Here is a 24692-nt window from a genome sequence, read left to right as displayed (position 1 = left end):
CTATTGATGTGCACTGGTCTGCTATTGTAGTTTCATACACTCCACTGCTAAGCATGATCCTAAAATGAGGACTGATAAACTGTGTAGCTGGATTTAGACAAACCACATGTGTGGGATATCAGTCTGCATCAGTCTGAAAGGGGGTAGAAAGGAGTTTGTGGGGCTGAAACAAAAAAAAGAGATAATAAATAAATATATTTAGATGGTTTGCCTTCTTTTTAACCTTTATTTTCGTCAGGGAAGTTTCACTGAGAGGAAGCCTCTCTCCTCTCAGGAACGTCCTGATAGCATTCGCAGTTACACACATTCACACTTGGAAGCCGCCCAGTGCAGCCAGAGTCTCATCTGCTGGCCGCTGAGCAGCTCCGCCGGAGTGGTTGGGGTTAAGGACCTTGCTCAAGGGCACCTCAGTGGTGGTAATAAGGGAGGAACAAGCGCTGCCTTTTCACTTTCCCCATTCAAATGTATCTTTCTGGTCCAGGGGATTGAACCTGGGGATTGAGCCTGCTTCTCTAACCTTTAGGCCACCACTGCCACTTCTGTTTTTCCGTCTTCTTTTGTCTACGACACACCTGCACCTTCATCTGTTAAACATGCTTATGTTAAACCCAGCCCTGCCATGGACATTTTTGCCAGACATGAAGGTCATTGCAAAACCACTGCATGTTCTGCTAACCGTTTATCACCAAGATGCAACAGGCATTGTTGTTGTATTAAAAGAAAAGTATTGCATATGATTTGTTCAAGAAAACAGCACCGTAGTAGGACGTTCCACAACACCTACTCCACCATCACAGTCACAGCAGCCGTGACTGCATGTGAGGACAGAGACTGTTAATGCTTTTACATAATGACTCCTACAGCTGCACTTAACCTCCCTCTTGCTCTTCGCCTCACTCTGGGTGACGGGTGCTGCTTTGAGTCCAGAGATGGACAATGGCGGAGGTTCGATCTGATGGCCGTTCTAAATGCGCTTAATAACGTCACTCTTATCACTTGCATTAACCATCTTATGTCATCTTATCTTCACTCATGCGATGTAACCTCATATCTGCGTTGAATTAGTTAATGAGGTAACCCAGGAATAACAGGAACTGTCTCTGACTGGCTTGCAGATATTCATTAAAGTTGTATATCAGGACACGTCAAATGTACAACAGTTCATTAATGCTCAAATTATTGTAAACTACAGGAACCACTGATGTTTCCCTTTTTTTCTTTGGTAAGTGGCCATGTGTAAGTGTGATAATGCACTACTTATTCTGCTATTTCTTTACTGATATGTGTTATTTTTAGGTGCGCATGGGCACAACAGCTGTTTATTAAAAGCTGCATTGTGCATTTGCTTAAATTTGTATCTGTATTCTGGAATGAGGATAGAAATCCATGTGGGTGTTTCATCATGATGAGGCAAAAAATATTTGCGCTGACTGCAAAATTGGTAGGTTCGTATGTTGAGATGTGATCACCAGCTGTCATACTTTTATTTCTTAAATATAATTATTACCTAATATACTTGCTAACTGCTATGCTATCTGTAATCTCCCAGATTAGGTCATTTTATACACCATCAAAAGCATGATTATCACACATCTTCATTTCCACATTCGGTTCATGTATTAACCTGTGTAAACTTACTTCTTCAGCATAAGAGCCATCCTGAAATCATAGTTTACATGTGTCATAATGTGCAGTCACCACCACTTAGCTAATATCTGCTTTGTTGTTTCTTAATGCTAATGCTAATCTGTGATGGTTTTGAGCAGTCAATTAAAAGTAAAAGTTGCTCATTTAGTCCTTAAGTGTTGGCATGTGGATTGTAATTATTAAGCATTCACTGAGGCACAAACACAACCTGTTTATAGCCACTGTTATATAAGCTTTTTTTAGGCCTCATTATACGATAACCACCTGTTTAGATCATTGACGTTTTTGCCATCAGGCGAGCTAAACTTTTTTAACAAGGCTGGGATCACAAAAGGGTGTGTGTGACAGCAGCATAAGCACACTCAAACATTTTTTGAGAGTCTATAGTTTGACTTTGGACCTTCTGGACCAACTAAGAACTGAACAAATGCAATTTTCCACTTATGTTGCCACTCAGCACCATGCTGAAGCTTTTGCTGTTAGCACATATAAACACTAACTCTTTAAGAATATTGTGTTGTTCCATTATATTGTTCTTCACTATGATATCTTCTATATTAAAAGAATACTCTTATTTAGACCTCTCTTGGTTGTGGGCTACTTTCTCACAGCAGAATCATTCAGGTTTTTAAATCACCGGATGGATGTTAGGTAGAAAAAGATTTCCATACACGCTGAAACCCTTTACATACTTTTTACCTTGCATCCTAGCTTTTCATGAGAGCTTCATTACCTAATGTGCTGTGCAGTGCAACGCTGGGGGTGGCAGATGGGTGTCTATGGTTCACCATGTCCTCACCTTGACAGCATGCTGAGAAAAGCTCCTGTCTGCCTTTCCGTCGATACCCTGGGGGTGAGAAAATTAATCGGCTCAGGATCCAGTGTCCTCGCAGCCACCTCTACGTCTACTGAACCTGACCTCTGCCTCTGACCATCTCCATGGTGATCAAACCCTCTCGCCTTCCCCTCGGCATCTATGGATATACATTTACTCAAGTACTTCTGTACAGTTGTGATTTGCTAGTATTATTCTGGTGAATTTCCATTTTCTGCCGTCCGTCACAGGCAGGAGATCCAGTGTTTCTTATTTGTGAATGAAGCTATTGGTCATGGAACTGCCAACTGTGTGTTTATTTGATAAGATTCTTAAATAATATCTGCCATCATCCAAACAAACATGACACATGATGTCGAGCACTGTAATCATCTCTTTGTATTGTTCAAACCTGTTAAATGCAAAGCAAGATTGTTTCCTCATCGATTCATTTTTGGAGTTGAACCATTCCGGTGCTTTTAATTTAGCCACATAAAACACTTATTGTCTGCTGGGAAAATGAGGGTCATTGTTTGTGTGGCCAACACAACATTACTACCAAATGAGGTAATGTTTGGGCGGCGGGATGACTGCTCACCTGACGTTCCTTTCCCGTGTGACACTGTGTGTTGCCGAGTTCATTATAACAGATGTTGACACTCATGACACAAATTAAACCTCTCTCCTGAACAGATTATGTCTTCACTCGCTCTCGGACTCCCTCTCTGTTTCTATAGCTGATATTTTTAGAGCTGGTTTCACACAGTACAAAATAAACCACACAGGGTTGATGTATTTCCTGCAGGCACGACCACCTGCATGTACGACTGCTTGTCAGTCACACAGTAAAGGATCATTATGAATAAAGCCTGGATCATCTTTAGAACAAAGAAAATGAGTGAATGGACATACAATGGGGACACATAGTTTCCATTAAACTGCTTTATATTCTTCAAAGTTGTAAAATCCCCTGCATTTCTTGCAAATTAGCTCATTTTAAATGGCGGAACGAGGACAGGGAGAGCAGTTCAGAGTCAGCAGGCGCATCGCAACATCATCTGTACGCATTCCCTCGTTTCTCTGTTCCTCTAACCTTGATGGCTGAACTGCAGTGTGATTGGACAGTTTCCGTGGATCTCTCAGAAGAAGGGGATTAGCCACAGGGTTGTGCTCAGGATGTTAGACAAAACCAAGTGAAACCAGGCCAGAAACCAGATCACATCTTGTTATGTAGTACAGAGAGGTGGCAACCAAGATGACAGGCTTGTACCACTCTCTCTGTCCATGTGTGTCTCATTGTCCACTGCATAAGGTTAATTAAAGCCTACATGTGTTGTCTGAAGGCATCAGCATAGAATATTCAGTGTACTTGTTTTCAGAAATGTGGGTGCGTGTTCATCTGTGTCAGAACTTGTCTCCTTGTTCGAGCGTCTTTCATGTTAGCATGTACAGGAGAGTGTGTGCACGCAGAGCTATTTGTAGCAGGTCTGGCTCCCTGGGAACTCATCCTCCATCTGTCCATTCCACACAGCCGAGCCCTGATTTTACCCAAAATTTACCAGCAGCTGACCCTTTTTCTCAGCGGCACCGTGGACCCCATTATTTCAGGCAGCACTCTCTACCTTTTCTTTGCTTTCTCACTCGCACTGCGAGCTGCCCCTCTCTCTTCCTCTTCCTCGCCGACATACACACTCGCAAAGACCTATCTTTACTCTCCGTATGCTCTCACACACTCAGGCGCAGTCACTTTCACACCTACACACACTCGCCTGTAATGTCACCAGAATAGACATGAGACAGAAACAGCAGATTTATTACTAAATGGCAAAGAGATTTTAGGAGTCGGAGATGTCATCTCATGATTGAAATGCCATGCAGTACTGGAGGTTGAACAAAGGTTCAAAAGTGTGTTGTGGCATCACTGGTATGTCGAGATGCTGGAAAATAGCCCTGTGGCCTTGGAAAAATGAATTAACCAGTGGGGCATATGGTGGTTTTGCGCAGGCATATGGTGGGATGCCACTTGCCCCTTTAGCTTGGGGCCTTTCTGAAGAGTGTTACAAGATGCCATTCATAAGACTGGGCTGGAGTAAAGAGGACATGCCAGGACCATGTATTTATTTTCAGGACCATGCTCGTGGTTATTCCGTTATGTGAAAATGGCATACTTTACTGCCGGCACTTTATTTTAGGCAGCATTATGCAGTGTATGAATAATATGAAATTCAAACTTGGAGAGACATACAGCTTCCTTGAGATCAAAAATCTATCAGCGAATAGTCCATCAGTGTAATTTTATTGTTACACTTACATTTTTGTTGTGTTATGCAGTTTGAAGCGAGGGACGTTCAGATTCAGTTTGGGTTGCGATAAGATGTCAGAAACCACCACTTTTTCCTTTCACACCATTTATGTTTGGTAATTGTTTGTATGCTGGGTTTCATTATCTGACATTATGGCATTGCTAGCAGTCCCTTTGATGTTGGAGCTTCTGAATGAAGCTTCTGAGCGAGCTTTTGAATGCACCCTCAAAATTGCGCATCTGATTTGTCGTTAATGTACTAAAACGTACCACCAAAATAGTATATTTTTGCAAATAGTGATTGTCGTCTCCTGCCACAACTTCTAGATCAAGACTGACTTTCCCATCCCTTATCCTTCAACTTCAACTCAAACTTTACATGCACATCCATGTCAGAACATTCTGTATGAAAATACACCCGTCACTGAGGGCGTGGTAGCATCAGTTGTTCCCAACACTGGAGTTTTCCAGGTTGGGCCCAGTGTTGCGTGGCAGGAGCTGATAGCAAGGCCATAGCAGTGCCGTTGCGTCAGCTTTATTCTCCGCTGAGGCTTTACTCTAATTCACTGCATCCGATCCCGCAGCAAGGCGCTCAATGGCCCCGCTCACTGGCTCCAAAGGCCAAACATTTCTCCCATTGTTCCCTTGAGAGAGGCCGGATTTAAAGGGGTGGCAGGGGAAGGGGATGATGTTCAGCAACTTTTTTTTTTTTTTTTTAGGACTGCTACTGTATACAAGGGTGAAGTTCACCAGACATTTTTGACAAGTCAGTGAAATTCTGATAGCAGAGTGCATATACCTACATGTATGTGTGTGCTTGGGTGCCACTGACCCAAGGTAACCCACTGGGATCCGCTTTGGCTCTGTGTGAGATTAAGCTTTTTGAGTTGCTGTCCCTCTTTAACAGCTCTCACTGTGGGCGTGTGGATGAGAAGTGAGAAATAGACAGAGGCTGTGTGAAAGTATTAAAAGTCAGCCCTCATTTTAGTCGCGGGCATCACATAGTGTTGGGAGAGAGAGTACAAACTGTGGTACTATAGAAGTCAAAATAGTACCTGTAATTCGCTGATTGCATGTCTAAAATGTGACTTCTCTGACATTTGTTTAATACTCGGCTTTGCAACCTTTTCCTGACTTGATAGTCCATGTGACGCTTGGCTATTGACATTAGCCAATTTGAATAAAGCCTGTAAATAGGCGCTTTGAAGAATTGCTAAGTGCTCTTGCTGATCATATTGTAATAGCCCTTTAAAACAGATCGATGGCTTTGTGTTAATTCAACAATGTATTCCCTTTGAGCAACAGGTAACTTCTATGCTTTTAGCTCTCTTACAGAGTTTCTGATCATATAACCACACAGCAAAGCTTTCTATATTACGACAGGATTACAAAGTACTTTAAAGAAGAGACGTCTTTACATTCAAATGATGAAATAATGTTTAATTAATGTCGCATCAGAATATGATATAATACAAACCTAGTTTTGTGTCTTATGAGACTTTGTAATGAATCTTCTGTTGAACAAGATTGGAGATCTTGTTCAACAGGCGACAGAGGCTTCAGCGATGGAGGACCCAAACTTATGTAACATTTAGCTTCAGTGCATCTAATCCTCTGGCATTATAGCCTAAAGCGGCACGCTCATAACATTATCCAACTCTGGAGACACTGGGACGGGGCACTCTCATTACAGCAATGGACCTCCTGAGTGAGCCCTCGTGTCACCATTAGGTTCAGACCCACAGCACCATGAAAGAAGAGGTGCAAACTGACAGTCACCACTCTTCTCTATTACACCGATGGGGAGAGGCTCTTATTAGCCCAACAATACACACGTCAGTAAGACTAGGAACAGAGAACACCCTCTGAGGTTTTGTCTCACCTGTAACTCCATCTCACCCCTTCTAAATCCTCTCATCCTATCACATATCTGACAAATTGATATGATTTGTTCATGATCTGTTTCTTTATGAATAGCCTGGCTTAGTTCAGCGTTATTTCTCTGCTTATAGTACATATATATGGATCTCTACATTCATTTTGTCAATGTAACTGATAGCTGTTGTATCATGTAACTTTTTGTGTCAAGAAATTGCCCCCGCACGTTTGTTAGTTTTACTTTTTCATTAACGGTGCTGTAGGCTATGTAATCTTTCTTTGTAAATGGAATTTTAAAAATGGTCAAGTAAGTTATTTTATTTTATTTTATTTCCCATGCAAATCTCAACTCATTCAAATCAGCCATGTTTTGCAATCACCATGATTCAACATTCTGCAGCACATATAATCATAATAAAGTCTTGTTTTAACCCTGAAGTGACTATTGTCTGCTAATTATATGGTATTAGTACCAACAAGTGTCAAACAATTGCCAAAGTTACATCATTTTTTTTTTGGTTTATTGTGATTTTTAATCCCTAAAGTTTTATTAGACAGCTGTTATTTCAATGAGCTCCACGAAGCTGAAAACATGCAGCTTCTTTTTTTTCCAAACCTCAGATTTCAATATTCAATTCAATATTCCTTTATTAGTCCCACGAGGGGAAATTCCAAATTTTACAAATGAATACCTCCATCCTTCAGTTTGTGAATTTCATGTTGGTGTTGGGGCGCTGCAGCACACGCTGACCACATTGCAACGCTGCAGGATTATTCACTGTGTTGCATCAGAGCTTCGTAAGGCAATAGCAGCAGAGGACAGGAAGATCCCAAGCAGTGATGCTTCAGGCTCTCATTTTGGATTACTTCTTTTATTTTTGGCTCGTTCGCCACACACAAGAGCTCAAGTGGCTGTGCCAATAGCACTGTACAGTAACCTCAGTGCATGACAGATAGAGCTTGCTCTGCCATGTGTGTGTCATTTTGGTTCACGAAATAGAAATGATCAATTATGCAGATTTGGTACATATAAGGAATCAGGCCCTAGACTGTATCCAAGTATTTTTCCATTCTGTTGACACAGTAGTGACTCAGCCTTCAGCTAATTCACTAACGTATTTGCTCACTTCACAGGAACAGAAGCATTTGGTTTTTCCAGCAGCAAGAACTTTTTCGTAATACCCAGAACTAAAAGTGGCTTGTTAGCATAGTTACTGTGACTGAATGGGCAAATAAAAAAGTGCAGGAAACAGAAAGACACATTTTCTCAGCTCAACATCTGCACACTGTTTGTTCCCAGTGATCTCTGGGAATTCTAGTGCAAAACAGATTCTCATAGCTTATTGCAAACTGTTTCATAACAGTTTCACTTCCCATGCTGATACTTAAACATGTCCAGAAAGAGCTATCTTAGCAGCCAGGAAATTAAGCGTTTCATCTTTCAGCCACTGGAAACGATCCTCTAATTACTGTAATTGACTGGTGAGGAAGCGGGTGTGGTGGCATGGCGAAGCCACGGTGGCACCCTGATCACCGGCCTCTGACTGTCCTTCTCTGAGCGTCACCTCCAACCACTCTATCCTCCTGGATTGTGTTTCATCAGTTTGCCCCCCCCCCCCCCCCCCCCCCAAAAAAAAGACCCATGGGGAGGGTTTCTGTATTTCAGTGTGAGCGGAAGACCTGCGGTGTTCATTAAAAGCTTTTTTTCCTGAAGCACTGGTCTAATACTAATGTAGAGTGATAAAATATTGAACATAGTATTTTTAGGAGAAACTTCATTCACTCCAATGTTGTACCAATTAAAGAATGGCTACATTTTGACCTTTAGGCTGAGATCCTCAATTATTTTGAAGCTGGAGGTAAAGACCAGCTAAATCTCATTGATGATTGATTTTGTCCATGCACAGTGGGATTTGGAAGTGGAACATAACACAAAATGCAACCCATTAATCAGTTACTAAATCAATACAAAATAATGTCACTTTGTAGTCTTATGGTACTATTGTAATGTACACAGATCAATACAGGAAGGGGCTTTATGAATTATGAGAGAAAAGGAACACCTGTTCCTATCAGGTGTACTTTATCACCATGTATCAACTCGTTCCTCCTGCCACCAGCAAACAGAACACAGACACCAAGCTGAATACACATTGCTTCACTCAAAACTCCCTTTGAACCAAAAAATTTTGTTCTTTAAACAAGACATGGCGGGTTTGGAAGTAACAGAGGTAGGAGGAGTGCGAAGGAGAGCCGACAGTGTATGGTGCTGTCAGCCCGGCTTAGTGTCAGGGCCTGTACCGGCCATGCTGGGCTGGACTCACAGTGAGTCTCCAAGGCAGGGCACCAGTGGAGCGCTGACACTCCCAGGACATGTGACCTTTTCCCAGCAGTCACCCTGGACTGCTGTCTGCACTGGCTGTCTCAGGAGTAGTCACTTACATCTTATTCTAAATCTTTTTTAGACATCGGCTTCAAACTGTGAACAAGGCAGTCAAATACAGTGCCATGTGTATTACAACAGATTTAGCCATTTTGACATTGTTGTTGTCTTTCCACCTCCTATTAAGCTCATTTACTGTTTTATAAAAAGGCCAAAAACTTTTTTGCAAGATTGAGGAATCTTTTTTTTAAGTTGCTGTTTCCATCAACCTTTTCTAGTGCAATACATCGAAATTTGAGTAAAAATACATTGATGGAAACATGACTACTGGGTGCGAACTCTGCATTCAGGGAGAGTTAAATGTACTGAAGTGAGACATTTTTCAGCTGAGAAAAGCTGACAGTTGCACCCCTTACTGAACACAAAATGTCTTTTGGTTGCATTGCATCATGGTCTCATGAGGTCTCTGTTTGTAGACGTTTGCTAGCTTTAACACCTCTGTGATGGATTTCCCTCTGCATGGGTGTTGAATTCAGAAAAAGGATGCTGCTCTAGACAGCAGCTCTTGCTCATCCGTTCTGAGGGATTGACCTTTATAGTCGATGTTTGTGTGGATGAAACAGTGTCTGATAACTGACATGATGTCATGGTGTTTTTGTTTGGCTAGTGAAGCAAAAATATGAATGATCCGTGGCTATTTCTATCAGCCCCGCCAGTGCCGAGGCTCTTAGGATGGCAATGTAAGCCAATCTGTCGGTCAAGCCCTTTGGTCCAAACTGAAATGTCTAAATAGCTATTGGATGTATTGTCATAAGATTTAATACAGACATTCATGGTCCCCAGAGGATGAATCTCACCAACTTGGTTGGATTCCCTGACTTTTCATCTAGTGCCTGAACGAGGTAAAAATGATACCTGCACGATATTAGCATGTTAGCATTGTCATTGTGAGCATGTTTGCATGCTCAGCATTTAGCTCACCTCATGCCTAAGTACAGCTTCACGGAGCTGCTAGCATGGCTGCGGACTTAAGTGCTCTGAGAGAGGGTAAAACATAAGCTCTTTGAGTGCTCTAACTCTTTTGAGAGAATGTTGAGGTCCATTTTATCAGTTTGATGACACTAAAATAGCATGATTACTGATAATGTCTGAATTTAATATAAACAGTGTATTTTCCTGGCACCTGTCTATCCGAGGATTCAAAAAAGACCTTTCACCCAGTAACGCTATTTGCTCTCATAATAATCAGAGCCCAATTTTTGTGGTTCATTTGTCTGTCTGGGTCCTCTGTATTCTCTACCGGCCTTTTCTACAGGGAACATCTAATCAACTCCTGTGTAATTGGAGCTGTGTTAAGATGATCTGCAGGAGTGGGACGTCGGCTCTAATCACACACACAATGTGAACTGTAGCGCTCTGGCAAGAGCAATTATTACTTCAACATTGGTACCTTTGGTTACAACGGAAAACGGCATGTCCACAGGGAGTTGGGAGCTGTAATAAGATCCTGTACATTTTCACACTTTTTTACCTTATAACCTTTAAGAGAATGCGTGATTGTCTGGACTTTGTGGTCGTCTGCTTGAAGGTTTATCAGTGCCCACAGTGGAGCTTTGTGTTCTGTTTACAGGTCAAGTTGTTGACAGGCCGGTGTTCTATGGATTGTTCCCCATAGCATAAATATACCAAAGTATACTGGACATAAAAAAAACTGTGTATGTTAAGTGGACGTTTCATGCAGTTTGTTTGTGGAGAACAAAATCCTGATATTATTTTTCATATCTATCTATCATCATGTCATTTGTTTCTGTTTCTTTGCCAGTGTGTTGGTGATGGAAACCAGTGAAAATGGCTTGAACAGCTTGTCATCTGTGCTGGTTGAACACAGTCTTTGTGGAGCTTTTCATTTAGCACTCTCACCAAGCTGTGTATCTGTTGGCCAATCGACCAGTCTCACTTGACCGTGTCAGACAGATGTCATTTCCTCCCAGGCTCCTTCCTTTCTTTGAAAAAATCCAAAATGGTGCGTCACTTTGTGTTTGTTCATATATTTTCCCCAAGGAATGATAAAGTGCTCTGTGCCTTAATAGACCTCAGCACTGCTGAGTGTGCGGCTGTCCAGCAAAGTAACTACTGCACTGTCAACGAAGCGAGAGTCCCAGAGTACAACAGGACTTTCAGTATTTTGCAGGGTCACTGTGGAGTGCCTTTTTTTTCTTGCCAATAAATCAAAACTAGGTCAAATGCTATCAGACTACATCTCTGAATCACTAGGTGTGTTTCCATTCACCCATTTTTATGTGCATTTTCAATGTGAGTGAAAACGTCAAATCAAATATCGCAAGAAAGGTTTTTACACTCAGCTGGAGCGGAAAAGTTGGTGTATCGATAAAAGCAAAATCTGATAAAGTGCAACCGCAACAGACTTCGCGAATAAATCATGACGCACATGAAGCATGTTACTTAAACGTCCACTGAAGCCTACAGTTTTGACTGGAGAATTGGTGCCACCTAGCGCTCAAGTGTAACCAGTTGGGAAGGATTTATTTGAACCTTGAATGTCCTGTAAGATTAGAATCTATAGCTAAAACAGGGAATCATAGAATGGTGGAATAGAGTAAGAAATTAAGCAGACAAAACCTCAAAAGCACAGGTGAACATTCCCAGGTCCGTCCTGTTCTGTTTTTGATTGCCGATTGCCCACATTTGCCATCTGCTTCCTTGACGCCTGTTGTCTTTTTATGGATCCCGGTTACCTCAGCCAACGGCTAAATGCTGTTTCAAGCAGACATCTCATCAAAATGCATGTAAATCTGGATGCTGCTGCTCTAACACTGATGATGTGTGTCTGTTTTATAAAGAGGGCAGTTCAGTTCAATTTCACCTATAGATCTGATCAAAAAACCCAGATTCGCGATGGCTGCTACTGCTGCTTTGTGCTCATGTAGTTACAGTTAAACAGTTCATTGTTGAAATACTCATCTCATGTTGTAGTAGTTTATTAAAACACTTATGTCATACAGTCAACCTTTTTCCTGCTGAATGAGTCAAAACTCCATTAATGCTCTGTATGGATCTGTGATTAGGCTGACAGCTGCTGAACAGGATTAGTCCTCCTCTACTCCAGCTCTTGTCCATTTCTTTCCAGTCAAACTATCTAATCTTATTACTTCACTAATTAACTGCAGCCGGTGGTATTTTTAGTATCTAGGTCAGGCTGGCATCCCTGTGACCTGTGTGGACTGGCTGGATTTGTGCTGTTAACGCTAACACAAAGCAATAATAGACATTTTAATATAAAGGCTTTGTTCCTGTCTGTTGGTGATTAATACATCTCATCTGTGATTCAATCTATAATCAGTTCATGAATGCATAAAAACACTCAACACTGGTTGATAATCTTGGGACGGATGCTGTGAAAAAACACGTTATCCAAAATTAAAAAATTAAAAGTCCATATTAAAGATTTTGGAAGAATTTGCATCGTTCATTTGTAATAAGCAATGTTTTTACTGGTATTTTGAACAAAGCAGTAACCTTGAAGAGGACGAGCCTTTTGAGACAGCTAAAAGGCAGTCTTAAGAGTGATGTGAAGTGACAGGAAGGATCACCACTGACCTGCCCACACAGGCAAACATCCAGTCCAAAACTTCCCTCTGACAAATTCTACCAGTCTATCAAAGTCACAATAAAATAAAATAAAAGAGATGACTTCATCTTTTGGCTACTAATAAACTACAAAATGTTCAGCAGTGAGCATGTGTGCATTTGCCTTCCCTTAAAGTCTCCATGCCACTCTCTTGCCTCCCCATGAATATTTCTCTAGATGTGTCCCTGCATGTTTTTTTTTTTTTTTACTGTTTAAAGGTGATATAAGTAAGCCGAACCCTAACCCTAACATTAAAAAATTCACTAAAATTATCAACAGAATTTGAAGAAATAACAGTTTTGACATTATGTTGAAGAAGTCTATGCACTGTGTTACAGAGATATCTACTGACGTTAACGTGCTGAACAACTAGCCTCAGCCTACCCTGTCTTGTAATACCACTTTGTACCTCAAGAGGCGATGGTGAGTCGCTGAAGGGTCCAGGCTGCTCTCAGTCGAACATGAGAGGACAGAAGCAGAAGAAAAACAAGAGTTAATGTTGGCATTTCTCGCAGCATGCCTCTAGACTTTTACGTATACACCTTCTAATGCTAACGTTGGCTATTTAATGATCACTTACAAAGGTAGCTAAATGTAGACCTGTAATGTTACTGACAGTGTTAATATGTCTGCTAAGTTAGCTGTTTGTTCAAAAAAAGAAAGGTCTATGGGATGGACTGAGCATTTCCCTGTTGCCTACGAAAGGGGTGGACACCTGAACTTTCTGGTGACAAGCAGCCTCCAATTTGTCTGGAGTATGAATGTGACAGGTGGCCAGTTCTTACATCCTGTATGGCACCTTTAAGATACTGTACAGTTTTACAGATGAGTGACACAAGTATTAGTGGACTTCACTGCCTTGTTGTCACCCTGTTTCAAATATATTTGATGATGGGCACAATTTTCTTCTCTGCTGCGAGCAAGTGATTTCCATGCTCTTTATTTTTTATGTGCCTTTTTATATTAAGCACAACCCATTACATTAGTGGTCATTCACTTCTCTTTCCTTGACAGCTGAAACTCTTCTTAATGACACATGGCTTGAATACATAGTGCTTTTTAACACTGAATATGAAAGAATCTATGTTGAGTGCTATATTTATGCTCCTGTCTGTAATAAGTCTTAATCTGTGTCTTTGCACTGTGTGGGAAGCCCTATTTTTGTTCCATGTGTTTGTAACTACCGTAGCTGCTATAAAACCCTGACTTAGTTTTCACACTGCAAGTAACATCGACAGTTATTTTCCAATTTGTTGTAGACACAGAGGCTACTTCATTATTTAAACTATATGACCTCAACAATATGTTATGAAAGCATCAAAAATACATTATTTGGCTGTTCAGCACATTAACCTCCGCAGTACAATGAAAAAGAATCAGATTCTGGTTTAAATGCCGAGCTGTGAGTTGTTAGTCTTCCTACTCATGGTGAGTGTTTTCTCAACCACGCTCTCTTTGTCTGCTCTCTCAGTGCTGTGCAATCACACTCAAAATGAATCATCTGCCACTCGGAGCACATTGTTTCTGACCAAGTTACCTGCCGCACCAGCACCGGTTCAGTACCAAGCTAAAACTCCAGCTGAACCCCTGGCATTCTCTGAGTTGCCCCTCTCTCTGTTTAAAATGGATCACTCGGCAGCTGAAGAACAACAAACGAGACTCCTGTTTCTTTCTGAACAGACTAAAAAACACAGCAATGACAGAGTGAAAGGCTTTTGTATATGTAACACCCCAAAACACAAAAAGAGAAATAAGCTTTGGATGTGAGCATGCCTCTGTTGAGGAGAATGACTAATGAATATGTCATGCTTCCTCCACACTTACAGCTGAAAGTACTGTTGATGAGGTAATGAAAATCTTTAAGCATATATGGCAAATGGATACTCTTAAACATTTCTACATTTCTCCCCATTCCCCTAACATTGTATATTTTGAGCCACAAATTATCATGATCATGTGTCATCCACCCAACCCCCCTAAAATCTTCCGTCTGTTTCTCCTCTGTAGAAATGCTAATGTGACAAATGATTTACCAACCGCTATTTAGTTTCGTTCTAAAATTAGAAGAGCACGTCACTGCCTTGTCCCTCGTAACAAGGAACATGTAAAAGCGTGCGGAAGATCACACTTTGAGACCCGTGATAATTAATTTTCACTTCCAGATGCTCCCTGACACCTGGATGGATGCATGGCTGGAACCGTAGCGCTGTGCGTGGCTGACATAATTTGGTGTGTGCGTGTGCATGTTTGTGTGTATGTAGGAATGCATGCATGCACCGGTATGTTTGTTCATGTACCAATTTGTGCAACAGTCTTTGCATTCATGCACGTCTTGCGCCTTTTCATTTCCCGTTCTGCATGCAGGACACATCAGACTGATGCTGATGGAGCCTGTGCTCTTTATTCTCTAAAGGAGATTCCAGCTCTGGTTACCACGCTGACCGTGCAACACTGGTCACCTGAAACCCAGCACCTACAGCCACCTACAACCAGTCCAGCTCCAGTTGTCACTTTCACCACATGACTGCATGTGTAGATTCATGATACGCTCTATTATATATCTTCCTGAAGGCATAAAGCACAGTTAGCCTTCATGAGCCCCATGCTGACTTATCGGTAGCTGCTATCATCCTTGCAAATGAGGAAAAATGCACTTTCCTCAGTTCAAAGGAAAAAAACTCACATGTAGCTGAATTAGAGTGTATATAACGTTCATAAATCAAAATGTGCATTAAACATGCAGGCAGCCTATCACGTTGCATGAAGCGATTCTCACCCACAGTTTTTTTTTCCACCCGCTACAATGAGCAAGGTTGTGTTTCCTGTCATGGCTGCCACTGCCTAACCTTTTTCCATTTTTGCCTGATGAGGCTGGCGCTGGCCGGGCCTTTCAGCAAAGCCGTCTCCTCACTTTCACTGCACAGTGCTGAGACACTCTGGCTCTCTGCCCTGCCAGCCTCCTCCTCCTCCTCCTGCTGCCGCTTTGCTTTGTCTCTGACTGCCCCACCTGCCCCAACCCCACCTCCTCCCCCCCAAGGAGCAACAACAGCGCTCCATCCACCGAAGATGTAAACTAAGCTAGCACAACACCAACACACCCTCCTCCATTATTCATCTGCCCCTTTAATGAGTTTTCCATTCACCTTCATGCATCTATCACAATTAAGAGAAACAATTATTGTGTTTGATCACTTTAATTTCATTGACATTACGGCATGCAAATGTATCTAACCTGAATTAAATGCTTCCCTGTGTGTAAAGTAACAAAATGAGTGAGGGGGAGCTAAATAATGGAGCAGAAAATGGAACATGAGGATGCATTTATCAGCAGATAGGGTGCTCTAAAAACAACAGAGCACAAGGTGTAGCACTGAAACGGACTTGTCTTTCACATTCATTTATCTCTTGAAGCAAATTTTATTTTTCCAGTTTCCTTACCTCACAAACACCAAGCTATGCTCATTGAAGTGTTCCTGCAGAGGTGCAACATTCCCGATGATCACATCTTGCACAAATTAATTTGATAATTAATCCCCCTATGACCCTCTTTTCCCTTTACACTAAAGAGCTGTCTAGGCTTTCACCGTCGTGCCAGGCCAAAAGATCGGGTGTCAATCACACAGATAATATGTTTGTTTACATACCATGATCATGAAAAGGAGGCCAGCTAAATATTTGATGGCTTCTTCAAGTTACCCAGGAACAGTCACCCTGTGACCTAACACTAGAGTTGGACCTCGGCACATGCAGTCATTGTTAAACACCTCTACAGGGCACTGGCTCACATTTGTGGGCACATGACTCCGATTGGCACATAATTTAAAGCACTCTCAGGCTATCTTCCCTCTGTGTTGGACATATTAATGACTCTCAGCAACTAGTAGTCCTCAATGTGCTGTATCAACTCATTCAGCGACAGACGCTCTGCCATAGTCTGTGAGGTGAATGTTAAAAGAAACTGGACGAACCCAGAGGACAGAGGTGGAGACGATTATGATAAAAGTCTCTTTGCAACTGTAGAAAAAGCTCACTCGTCTCGCTATCGTCCCTGACCTCACTTTGACTCTGTTGCACACTTGCTTACACTTCACACGCTTTCTGCGTAGCCTCCCAGTGGACAGACTTTAACCAAGTGTTCATTAGCACTTGTCTGCGCTCTCCATACTGCAGGCGTTCGGCAATACTCGCCACGCTACTCGAGTCAGCCCACGCGCACATCAGTTGTCCTCCTCCTGCAATCTCAGAGTAGCTTCTCTGTGAGCTGAGACAATGTGAAACGTATAGTCCAAACAAAAGCCGAGAGAAAGAGAAAGAGCGAGTGGGACGGGAGTGAGCGGGAGAGCTGGACATGAGACAAATATCTGCGAAAGGGCAATTAAGCACTTAGTCATGAGAGCATCTCATCCTTTTATTGCCTTTATTGTGTCACTCCAAATATAACCCTTAAAACAAAATATCTAATCATCGTCTTTTCTGGTGTTTTGTCATTTGTCATTGATCATCACCCCGTGACAAACAGCTGTTGAGCTGCATTGTCCCCTTTGGAAAAATGTAGTTCAATAGCCACAGGAAACATTTTGTAAACTGCTCCCCTCTTCCAAGGTCAACCATATGACAGATCACATGTGTGCTGAAAAGTGTTGCCATTGATTGAGATGTAATTAGGATTTGGAGTGTTTCGTCTGTGCAGTTAAGACAGAAAAAGATTTGATAGAAATTGTTCAATCACAGGAAAATATCCCACAAGCCCACAGGATGTTTCAAATCTCAGATGCTTCAGAAAATGCTTGATTGCCTTTGAAATTAATACACAGTGTACCATGACTCTGATGAGGATGATCCCTCATAATTGAATCACTGGAGCACCAATCCAATCAGGAACTAACAATCATTTAATTCAAATGTGCAACAAAGAACTGCAGTTGTGCTTCTTACATTAGAAAGCTTGAAAGGCTGGAAAGGTCATAGCTGCAGTGCAGCAACAGCTGCTGAAACATTAAGGCTGTGGCATTGTTAAAAGTAATTCACTGTGCCAGAATAGAATGGAAACAAATAGCTTTTAGTATGATAGTATGTGAAGGTCAGTAGAGTTTTAATCCTCATTTGAGAAGACTTGCCATTACAGTAGCACTATTGTTTGCCTTATCTTGTGTGTTTTGACCGCATTATTAAGTGAAAACAAGCTTGATATTTATTTAATGATGGTACAACTGTTGTCAAGACAGACAATAATGCGATCTGCATCAAGGCAGTTAAAGCAAGTTGACCAGGTAAGATGAGGAGATGGATTTCCCCATTTACAGGCATCTAATTACCTTATCGTAGCGCCCTGAGTACAACATTAGATGTCTAACTCCTGCATTATTCTTTACCCTATCCTTTTCCCTTTTTCCTGCTCCCACTGTTTCTTCCACCATATTTCCCCCAGGGTCTCTCTGAACCCCCTAAATAATGCACACCGAGTGAAGGGCTTAAAGGGGCTGTATGATGGATCACTTTCCTCTTTCTGGAGCTGTTGTATTCTTCTTATACAGAGGCTTATTTATCATTTCCATAATGACACTGCTCTCAGGTGAATCTCTAAATAGTTTTTTAAAGACAACCTTAAAAAAGAATCACTTTTTTTTTCTCCATGATCCAGTTTTTAGCACGTAAAGTCACGGCAAAAATGGGTCACATGCCTGCTTTGATACTTTTATTTTGAAAGTTTATTTACAGACAGGGAAATCAGCGAATTTGCCAGTTGTAGTGTTTATCTAAGTCGTGCTTTTCAGCTCGCATTTGTGCAGAAATTCAGTTTGTAATTTGTTGTAATACAAATGTGGTAAAGCTTGAATAAGAGGGAGAATGTCTTTAATGACTGGTCTCTTTCGGATTCTCCCGAAAAACATCACCATCTCAAGCCTGCACTTAAAGCTGCTTTTTAGTTTTTAGACGATGTCAATTTTCATCCACTGGCTTTATGATCAAGATTAGAAAACAGCTCTTACTGTATGAAATGAGTTGTTCTACAAGTTAGTTTTAACAGACTTTAAAGATGCATTTTTCAACCCTTTAGTAGAAAGTTCATTGATTGATTTAATAACTTTTTGGACTGGTAAAGGAGAGAAAATGCCCCTGAGAGGAAACTTCTCACCAACATGAATAATGCCTGAAACAAACAAACAAACAAACAAACAGTATGTCTACATTAAGTCTCCTTGTATGATCAAATCAAACTTTAATGATGCCCTTAGGGAAGAGCTCATTGCAGCGGTAAGGTACAAACTATATAAGAACACAACAAACGCTGAAGATTGTATATACGGTTCAGGAAGATTGTAAATTTCATCTGAAAGTATTTTCAAAATATATATTGTGCCCAAAAGGATCAGACAGATGCCTTGAGTTTAAATGAGGGGTCACTTCATTATGGTGGTTTCCACCACATGGGCAACACAAGCAGATCTATAGGAGTAATACATGTATCAACATACATAATGTGTAATCATGCCACCTGTGTGGTGCGATATTCAACATTTTCCATGATGGGAGACACTCTCCACACTCTGCTCCTGTGTGTGAGTGAGTGCACTGTTTTTCATGGATTGCAGTTCACAAGTTGGCACATTTCACATCCAGCAGGCATCCTCACTATGTTCAACAGTAATTCCGCCATCTTTGCTGGGGTGAAATCATCCTTTCACCTCCTGAAGTTGGTGACAGTGCGTGGAAAGTAGCAGATTTCTGCTCGTGTCACTTCAATGCCCTGTGTTTTGTAGAATGTGGCACTTGAAAATAAATGGTGAGAAAAGGTTTATGAGAGATGTAATGAAATATATTAATAAGACACTAGCAGCTCTGTGACACTTCAGCTAAATGCTAACGTCAACATGCTTACATGCTCACAATGACAGCACTAATATACTGAGGTTTAGAACGTACAAGGTGTATAGGAAGTATACTACTATATGACATCCAGTGCCTTGGGAAAATGACTTTTCTCCATATTGTCTTTAACATACCAACCCAGAGCTCCTGTTGCATTAAAATCTGTTTTTTTTTTTTCTGCTCACTACATCAGATTTACAGACGTAAATTGACTGCAAGCACATCGTTCATGAATTGTTCTCAAATTAGAACTGTTGGTCTATAAAGAGGAAACTTGCAAGGGAGCATTGCTCATATTATATAGTTTGCTGAGAGAAGTGAGATATGCACTGTAATCATTTTAGTCATCTAACAACCCAGCACCGAGCTGTTTAGATGAATGAAAGACCATGCCAGCAAGAATGACTGTGGAAAAAAGAACAGGCATTGTTCAACAGAAATGCTATATATGAATGCATAGTGAGTCACTACTGGCAATTAATGTTAAAACAGTCTGCTGCTGCTGCTGCTGCTGCTGCTGCTGCTGCTGCTGCTGCTGCTGCTGCTGCTGCTCTCCCATCAGCGGTCAATTATAGTGAGGACAGTCATTTATCACTGAGGTAATGTAGTCTCCAGAAAGAGAACAGAGAGAGCAGCAACAAACCCACACTTTAACAGAGTGTATTTACCGTGCATCAAATAATTATTTAAGTCTGGAGCCGCAATGAGTGTGAGGTCTCAGATGGCTGTTTTTGAGTTGCTTTGGTAACTCATTAGCTGCTTGTTTTGCCTCTTGATCGAGAGGCTTTTTTTTTTTTTTTTAAACTGAGCATCAGTCATATTTAATGCCACTTGAAAGGTTTTGACACAGGTATCTCAAATGCTCAGCAAACCCCGTGTTCCACACGTGCAAAGTTCAGCCATGGTTCTGAAGAGGAACTCAATGAACTACACAGGCCCTCAGCAGTTAGTATGGTGTGACCCCTGGTGGCTAAAGAGTGTAAGGTTCTCTTAGATCTTCACACACTCGCTCACAGTACACCTGACCCGAAAGGGGAAACTCCCTTAGTGCATCCTTTCCTGAAGTTAATTTTCTGCACCTCATTTCTGTATTTAATCTTCTTAAGATGTTTAGTCAATCGAACTGTAAATATGAATGAACATCAGATGCTGATATTCCTCAGAAATATGCACAAACTAATGAGTTCAGTTTTATTTTATTTATTTCTTTATTGGTCAAGAAGGGGGGGAAGAAAGAGGGGATGACATGCAGCAGGGCCCCAGGTTGGAATGAAACCCACGCTGCTGTGGTAAGAACAAGTCATGATGTCAGTCCATCAATCAGGCGGTCTGTCAGGCAGACTTCACAGCTGATGTCCAGAATTAGTCATGACAGTCTGCCTTTGTTCTGTGTTAAAGGTCTACTTTTTGAGGACAGCCCAGTTTAGCTTGTTCTAATGTCGCTGCGGGCTCTTCTTCCCACTCTTTCTCCTCATTTGACCTCTTGTCATTCAGGAGATTACTTTACAGTCTCTCTTGAGTATTCCTTTACAAACCTTATTTTCTGTGTGCGTCACTCATTAGGTCCTGAAGCCCTGTGTACGATCTGAACCCAGCAGTGTGAGGACATAGTATCCTTTATATAGGACGTTAATTCCATGTTAAAACCAAGGCCATCTACCAGGACACTGTCCACCTCTGAAGACACTGTGACCTTGATGCCTGAGCCTGTTACCAGACTGACTCACCCAGTAAAACATGCATGTTTTGCCTCACTGTGTGTCTATCGTGCTCCATCATGTGGCCACATGCAGGACAAAGTGGTGCTGGAGGACAAAGAAAATGACCTCAAAAAGAGGGGAGCCTGTGCTTGTCAAGGTGACTCCATCCAGAGTGTGAGAGGAGAACGGTCAGATAAAGTCTACATTTTTAGCTTTGGACGTGTTACGGCTCTGCGATATACAGCACCGTATCAACAAAACTGAACTGTAAATGTGTGCTCCTCTGAGATTATCAGAAGTCGTGTTTGCTGATCCACATTTTTGATTTTCCGCTCTCTCCTGGAAAGTGGAGCAGAACATAAAATATACTTTAGTCCCCACAGAATACTACAGCTAAAGAGGGCTTTTCAAGTACATTTGGGCTGTAGCCGACTTACTGAAATGAACCACGTTATTCAAGTGGAGGCCTGTCATTCATGCTAGCTGGTTAAACCTAACTCACATTTCAAGCACGAATCAGACTGAAAATGAATCTTCAACCCCATCTGCAGGTCACCGCCACTGTTATCAATGAATGAATCAAAGGTTCATGAGCGAAAAGCTTCTGTCTGCTCTGAGTTCATGGTGGAACTGAAAGTAACACGCACACAAATTTTCTTCCTGATAAAACAGAGTACCAATATGGAAAAGCTGAAGAATGGGGCCAATATTAAGGAGAGGTTCCTAAAAAAAGATGCAAGCTGGAAGAGAGAACTTCACAGTTTTATTAGACAACTTTACTTGTTCATTAGCAGGTGAATTACTTGCCAATATTGTTGAAATGAACATATACTTTTATGTATATATGATTCTATTGAATGTGTACAGAAAGTGTGAAGTATTTCTTATAACAATTTTTACACAGAAAAATAAATAAAAAATACAACTTGATCATATTTTACAGGTGACTCCACACTGACAGGCTCCCTGAGCTGAACACATGCCACATACAGGAAGAATTCATGTTCACACTTAAAAAAATGATGAAAAATGGCTTTTTCCTGAATGACAGTGTTCTGGCATCGTTAAGGGGCTCAACAACTCAACCTATGAGATCAGTTTGTGACTGCATCCTCTCTGGTTTCCTGTCCTTGGTAACATGAACTCTTGGTGAGGAGCGAGGATATCGAGCATCAGGTCTCATCTTGTGACTGTAAGTAAATTGGCTTGGCCTGCTTCCTCAGGCGCTGCTGCGCTCGCAGCTTCCTGCCTTTCTGAGTTGCCAGTCCCAGTGGTGGTAGGTAGGTCTGTGGGGATATATAAATAAAATTTGTCAACAACACAGTAGCTCACGGAGATGGAAAATTATCTAATATGTCTTCAACTCTGATTCCAAACAAGTTGGGATGCTGTGAAAAACTTGAAATGGACTGACGCAAAGTGGAAAAGTGTGCTGTGGTCCACATGTCAGATTGAGATCTTTGTATTGCACTCAGTTGGATATAGGTTGAAAAGAATTTGCAAATCACTGCATTCTGTTTTTATTTATGTTTTACACTCACTTTTTTGACATCTAGGTTATGAAATAAGGTTATTACTTACAGCCCTTGGATATGGGTTCCTGTAATGTAGACCTGTGAAAGAAATGATAGTGAAAAAACTACAAAAGCAATTGCTACAAACATCACTCTTTTAAAGCCAGGAAGAGTGATATCCTGCAGTCCTGCATGGTCCGACACAGAGCGTCTGATTCTCTCAGTACATGAATGAGTTCTACTTTCCTGATCTTAACTGTGTCAGTTGTTTCAGCCAGTTTCTATTTCGCTTAACTGGTGACGATATAAACTCTGCTCATGCTATTCTGTTTTTTCTGCAGAAAAAAAAAAAATCTGTTTTGTCCAAAACATTCAAAACATTACATCACTGTTTACTCTTCTGCTTAGTCATGCTGAAACACTCAAGGCCTCGAGCTGAACTTGCTCACTCACTGTGACAAATGCTGCAGCAATATTGTATCCATCACACTGGCTGGCAGTCTCATTCGTTACAGTGGTCCTCACCTGAGTCTGATGAGGCTTAGAAACATGTGGCACCCCGGCGCTCTTACCTATTTCTATCCTTGCCTCACATTCTTCTATACATCTCTTCACCGATTCTTGATCTGTGAGCTGAGAAGAAAAGATTAGTCAGAAAAACTGCTGGAAAGCTTTTTCATGTCTGCGAGCAGCGCGCTGTTGTTCAAACCTGCTGGTTCTGTCTGAACAGAGTCCGGGCCTCCTGAAGTATGTATTTCCTCTCAGTCTCTGTGTCGCTTGTAACCCCGCTCTGCGCCTGCCAGGTTCGGGCGATGCGAAACACCCTCATGTACAGTGACAACACTGTCCTGCGAGTGGAGGCTGTCATCGGGGCTCCAAAACAGTGGCTACAAGACATTTGAGGATGTCATCTTGGGCTTTGGGAAACACTGATTGACATTTTTCAACATTTTCTGACATTCTGTAGACCAAACATCAATCGATCAATAGAGAAAATAAATCTATAACAATCAATAAGGCAATTAATGAAAATACAAGGCCAGTTGACAAGCAATGAACTTGGACCTGCTTTGACGAGTCTGGCGTCTCGCCCTGAATGTCCCCATTCATTCAACACTAGATGTCACTAAAACCAACACAGGGCTGTTTTCCAAACACAACCTTCAATAACTGTTACATGACTGACTTTAAAGTATAAATCCTATTTCTGATATGTGTTGGGGTAAAAGGACATCAAATGCTATTAGTGCTTGCTTTGATTCATTCTCGCTTCCCGAACAGAAAACATGAGGCAATACTTCATCACTTGTCAACATGAAGCTAGCCATCATTGATCGAGCATTGTCCTGATCACAGCACTAATAAAGCGTCTGCTGTTAAAGAGCGGACATAACATTAACGTCGAGATGAGCGTAACTCACGTTGCCGACTTACAATGCAGTTGTCGCTCATTATGTTCTAAAATTTCAGTAAAATGACAAAACTTGACCTACCGACTGTGTGTGAAGAGGCTAGCCTGGAAGGAGCTTACTCAGACAGCAGACACGTCTGTCGCACGATGATGACGTTTTCCTCAAACTGGTTTGTAAACGGGCAGGTTGCAATAAATAAATAAATAAACGACTACTTTAAATCGCGTGTAAAATTGGACATGTTTTGCCTTTTTAAAGTACTGGCAATATTTCTACAACTATTTATGAACCCACCTTAAGCAAATTCAGATGAGTTATACAAGGTTTTCATAGATTTTCCACCGTTCAATATTATTCTCTCAAGGTCTTTGTAAAATGTCATAAAAAAAAACACACGCGCAATTAATTTATTATATAGCAACTTATCCATCGATGTGTGATGTAGTATATACAAGCACATTACTTTGGTAAAATTACAACACATCGTATCGTTGCGATCGCTGAGATGAAGATCAGCTGTTGG

The 24692-nt window shown here is 41.4% G+C and overlaps 1 protein-coding gene across 1 annotated transcript; it reads right to left on the bottom strand.

Annotated features, from left to right (window-relative positions):
- Nucleotides 1–21986: 21986 nt before the first annotated feature.
- lyrm1 (LYR motif containing 1) lies at nt 21987–24314 on the bottom strand. The gene is made up of 5 exons (XM_070990736.1): nt 24251–24314; nt 23467–23644; nt 23330–23390; nt 22825–22856; nt 21987–22529 (listed from the first exon to the last, which is right to left on the bottom strand). Exons 2-5 carry the CDS (start codon nt 23623–23625, stop codon nt 22416–22418), a joined length of 366 nt encoding a protein of 121 aa, XP_070846837.1. The 5' UTR covers nt 23626–23644; nt 24251–24314; the 3' UTR covers nt 21987–22415.
- Nucleotides 24315–24692: the final 378 nt, after the last annotated feature.

The sequence above is a fragment of the Chaetodon trifascialis genome, chromosome 21, assembly GCF_039877785.1.
Source record: "Chaetodon trifascialis isolate fChaTrf1 chromosome 21, fChaTrf1.hap1, whole genome shotgun sequence".
NCBI classification, from domain to species: domain Eukaryota; kingdom Metazoa; phylum Chordata; class Actinopteri; order Chaetodontiformes; family Chaetodontidae; genus Chaetodon; species Chaetodon trifascialis.
This window is presented reverse-complemented; position numbering and strand designations above follow the sequence as displayed.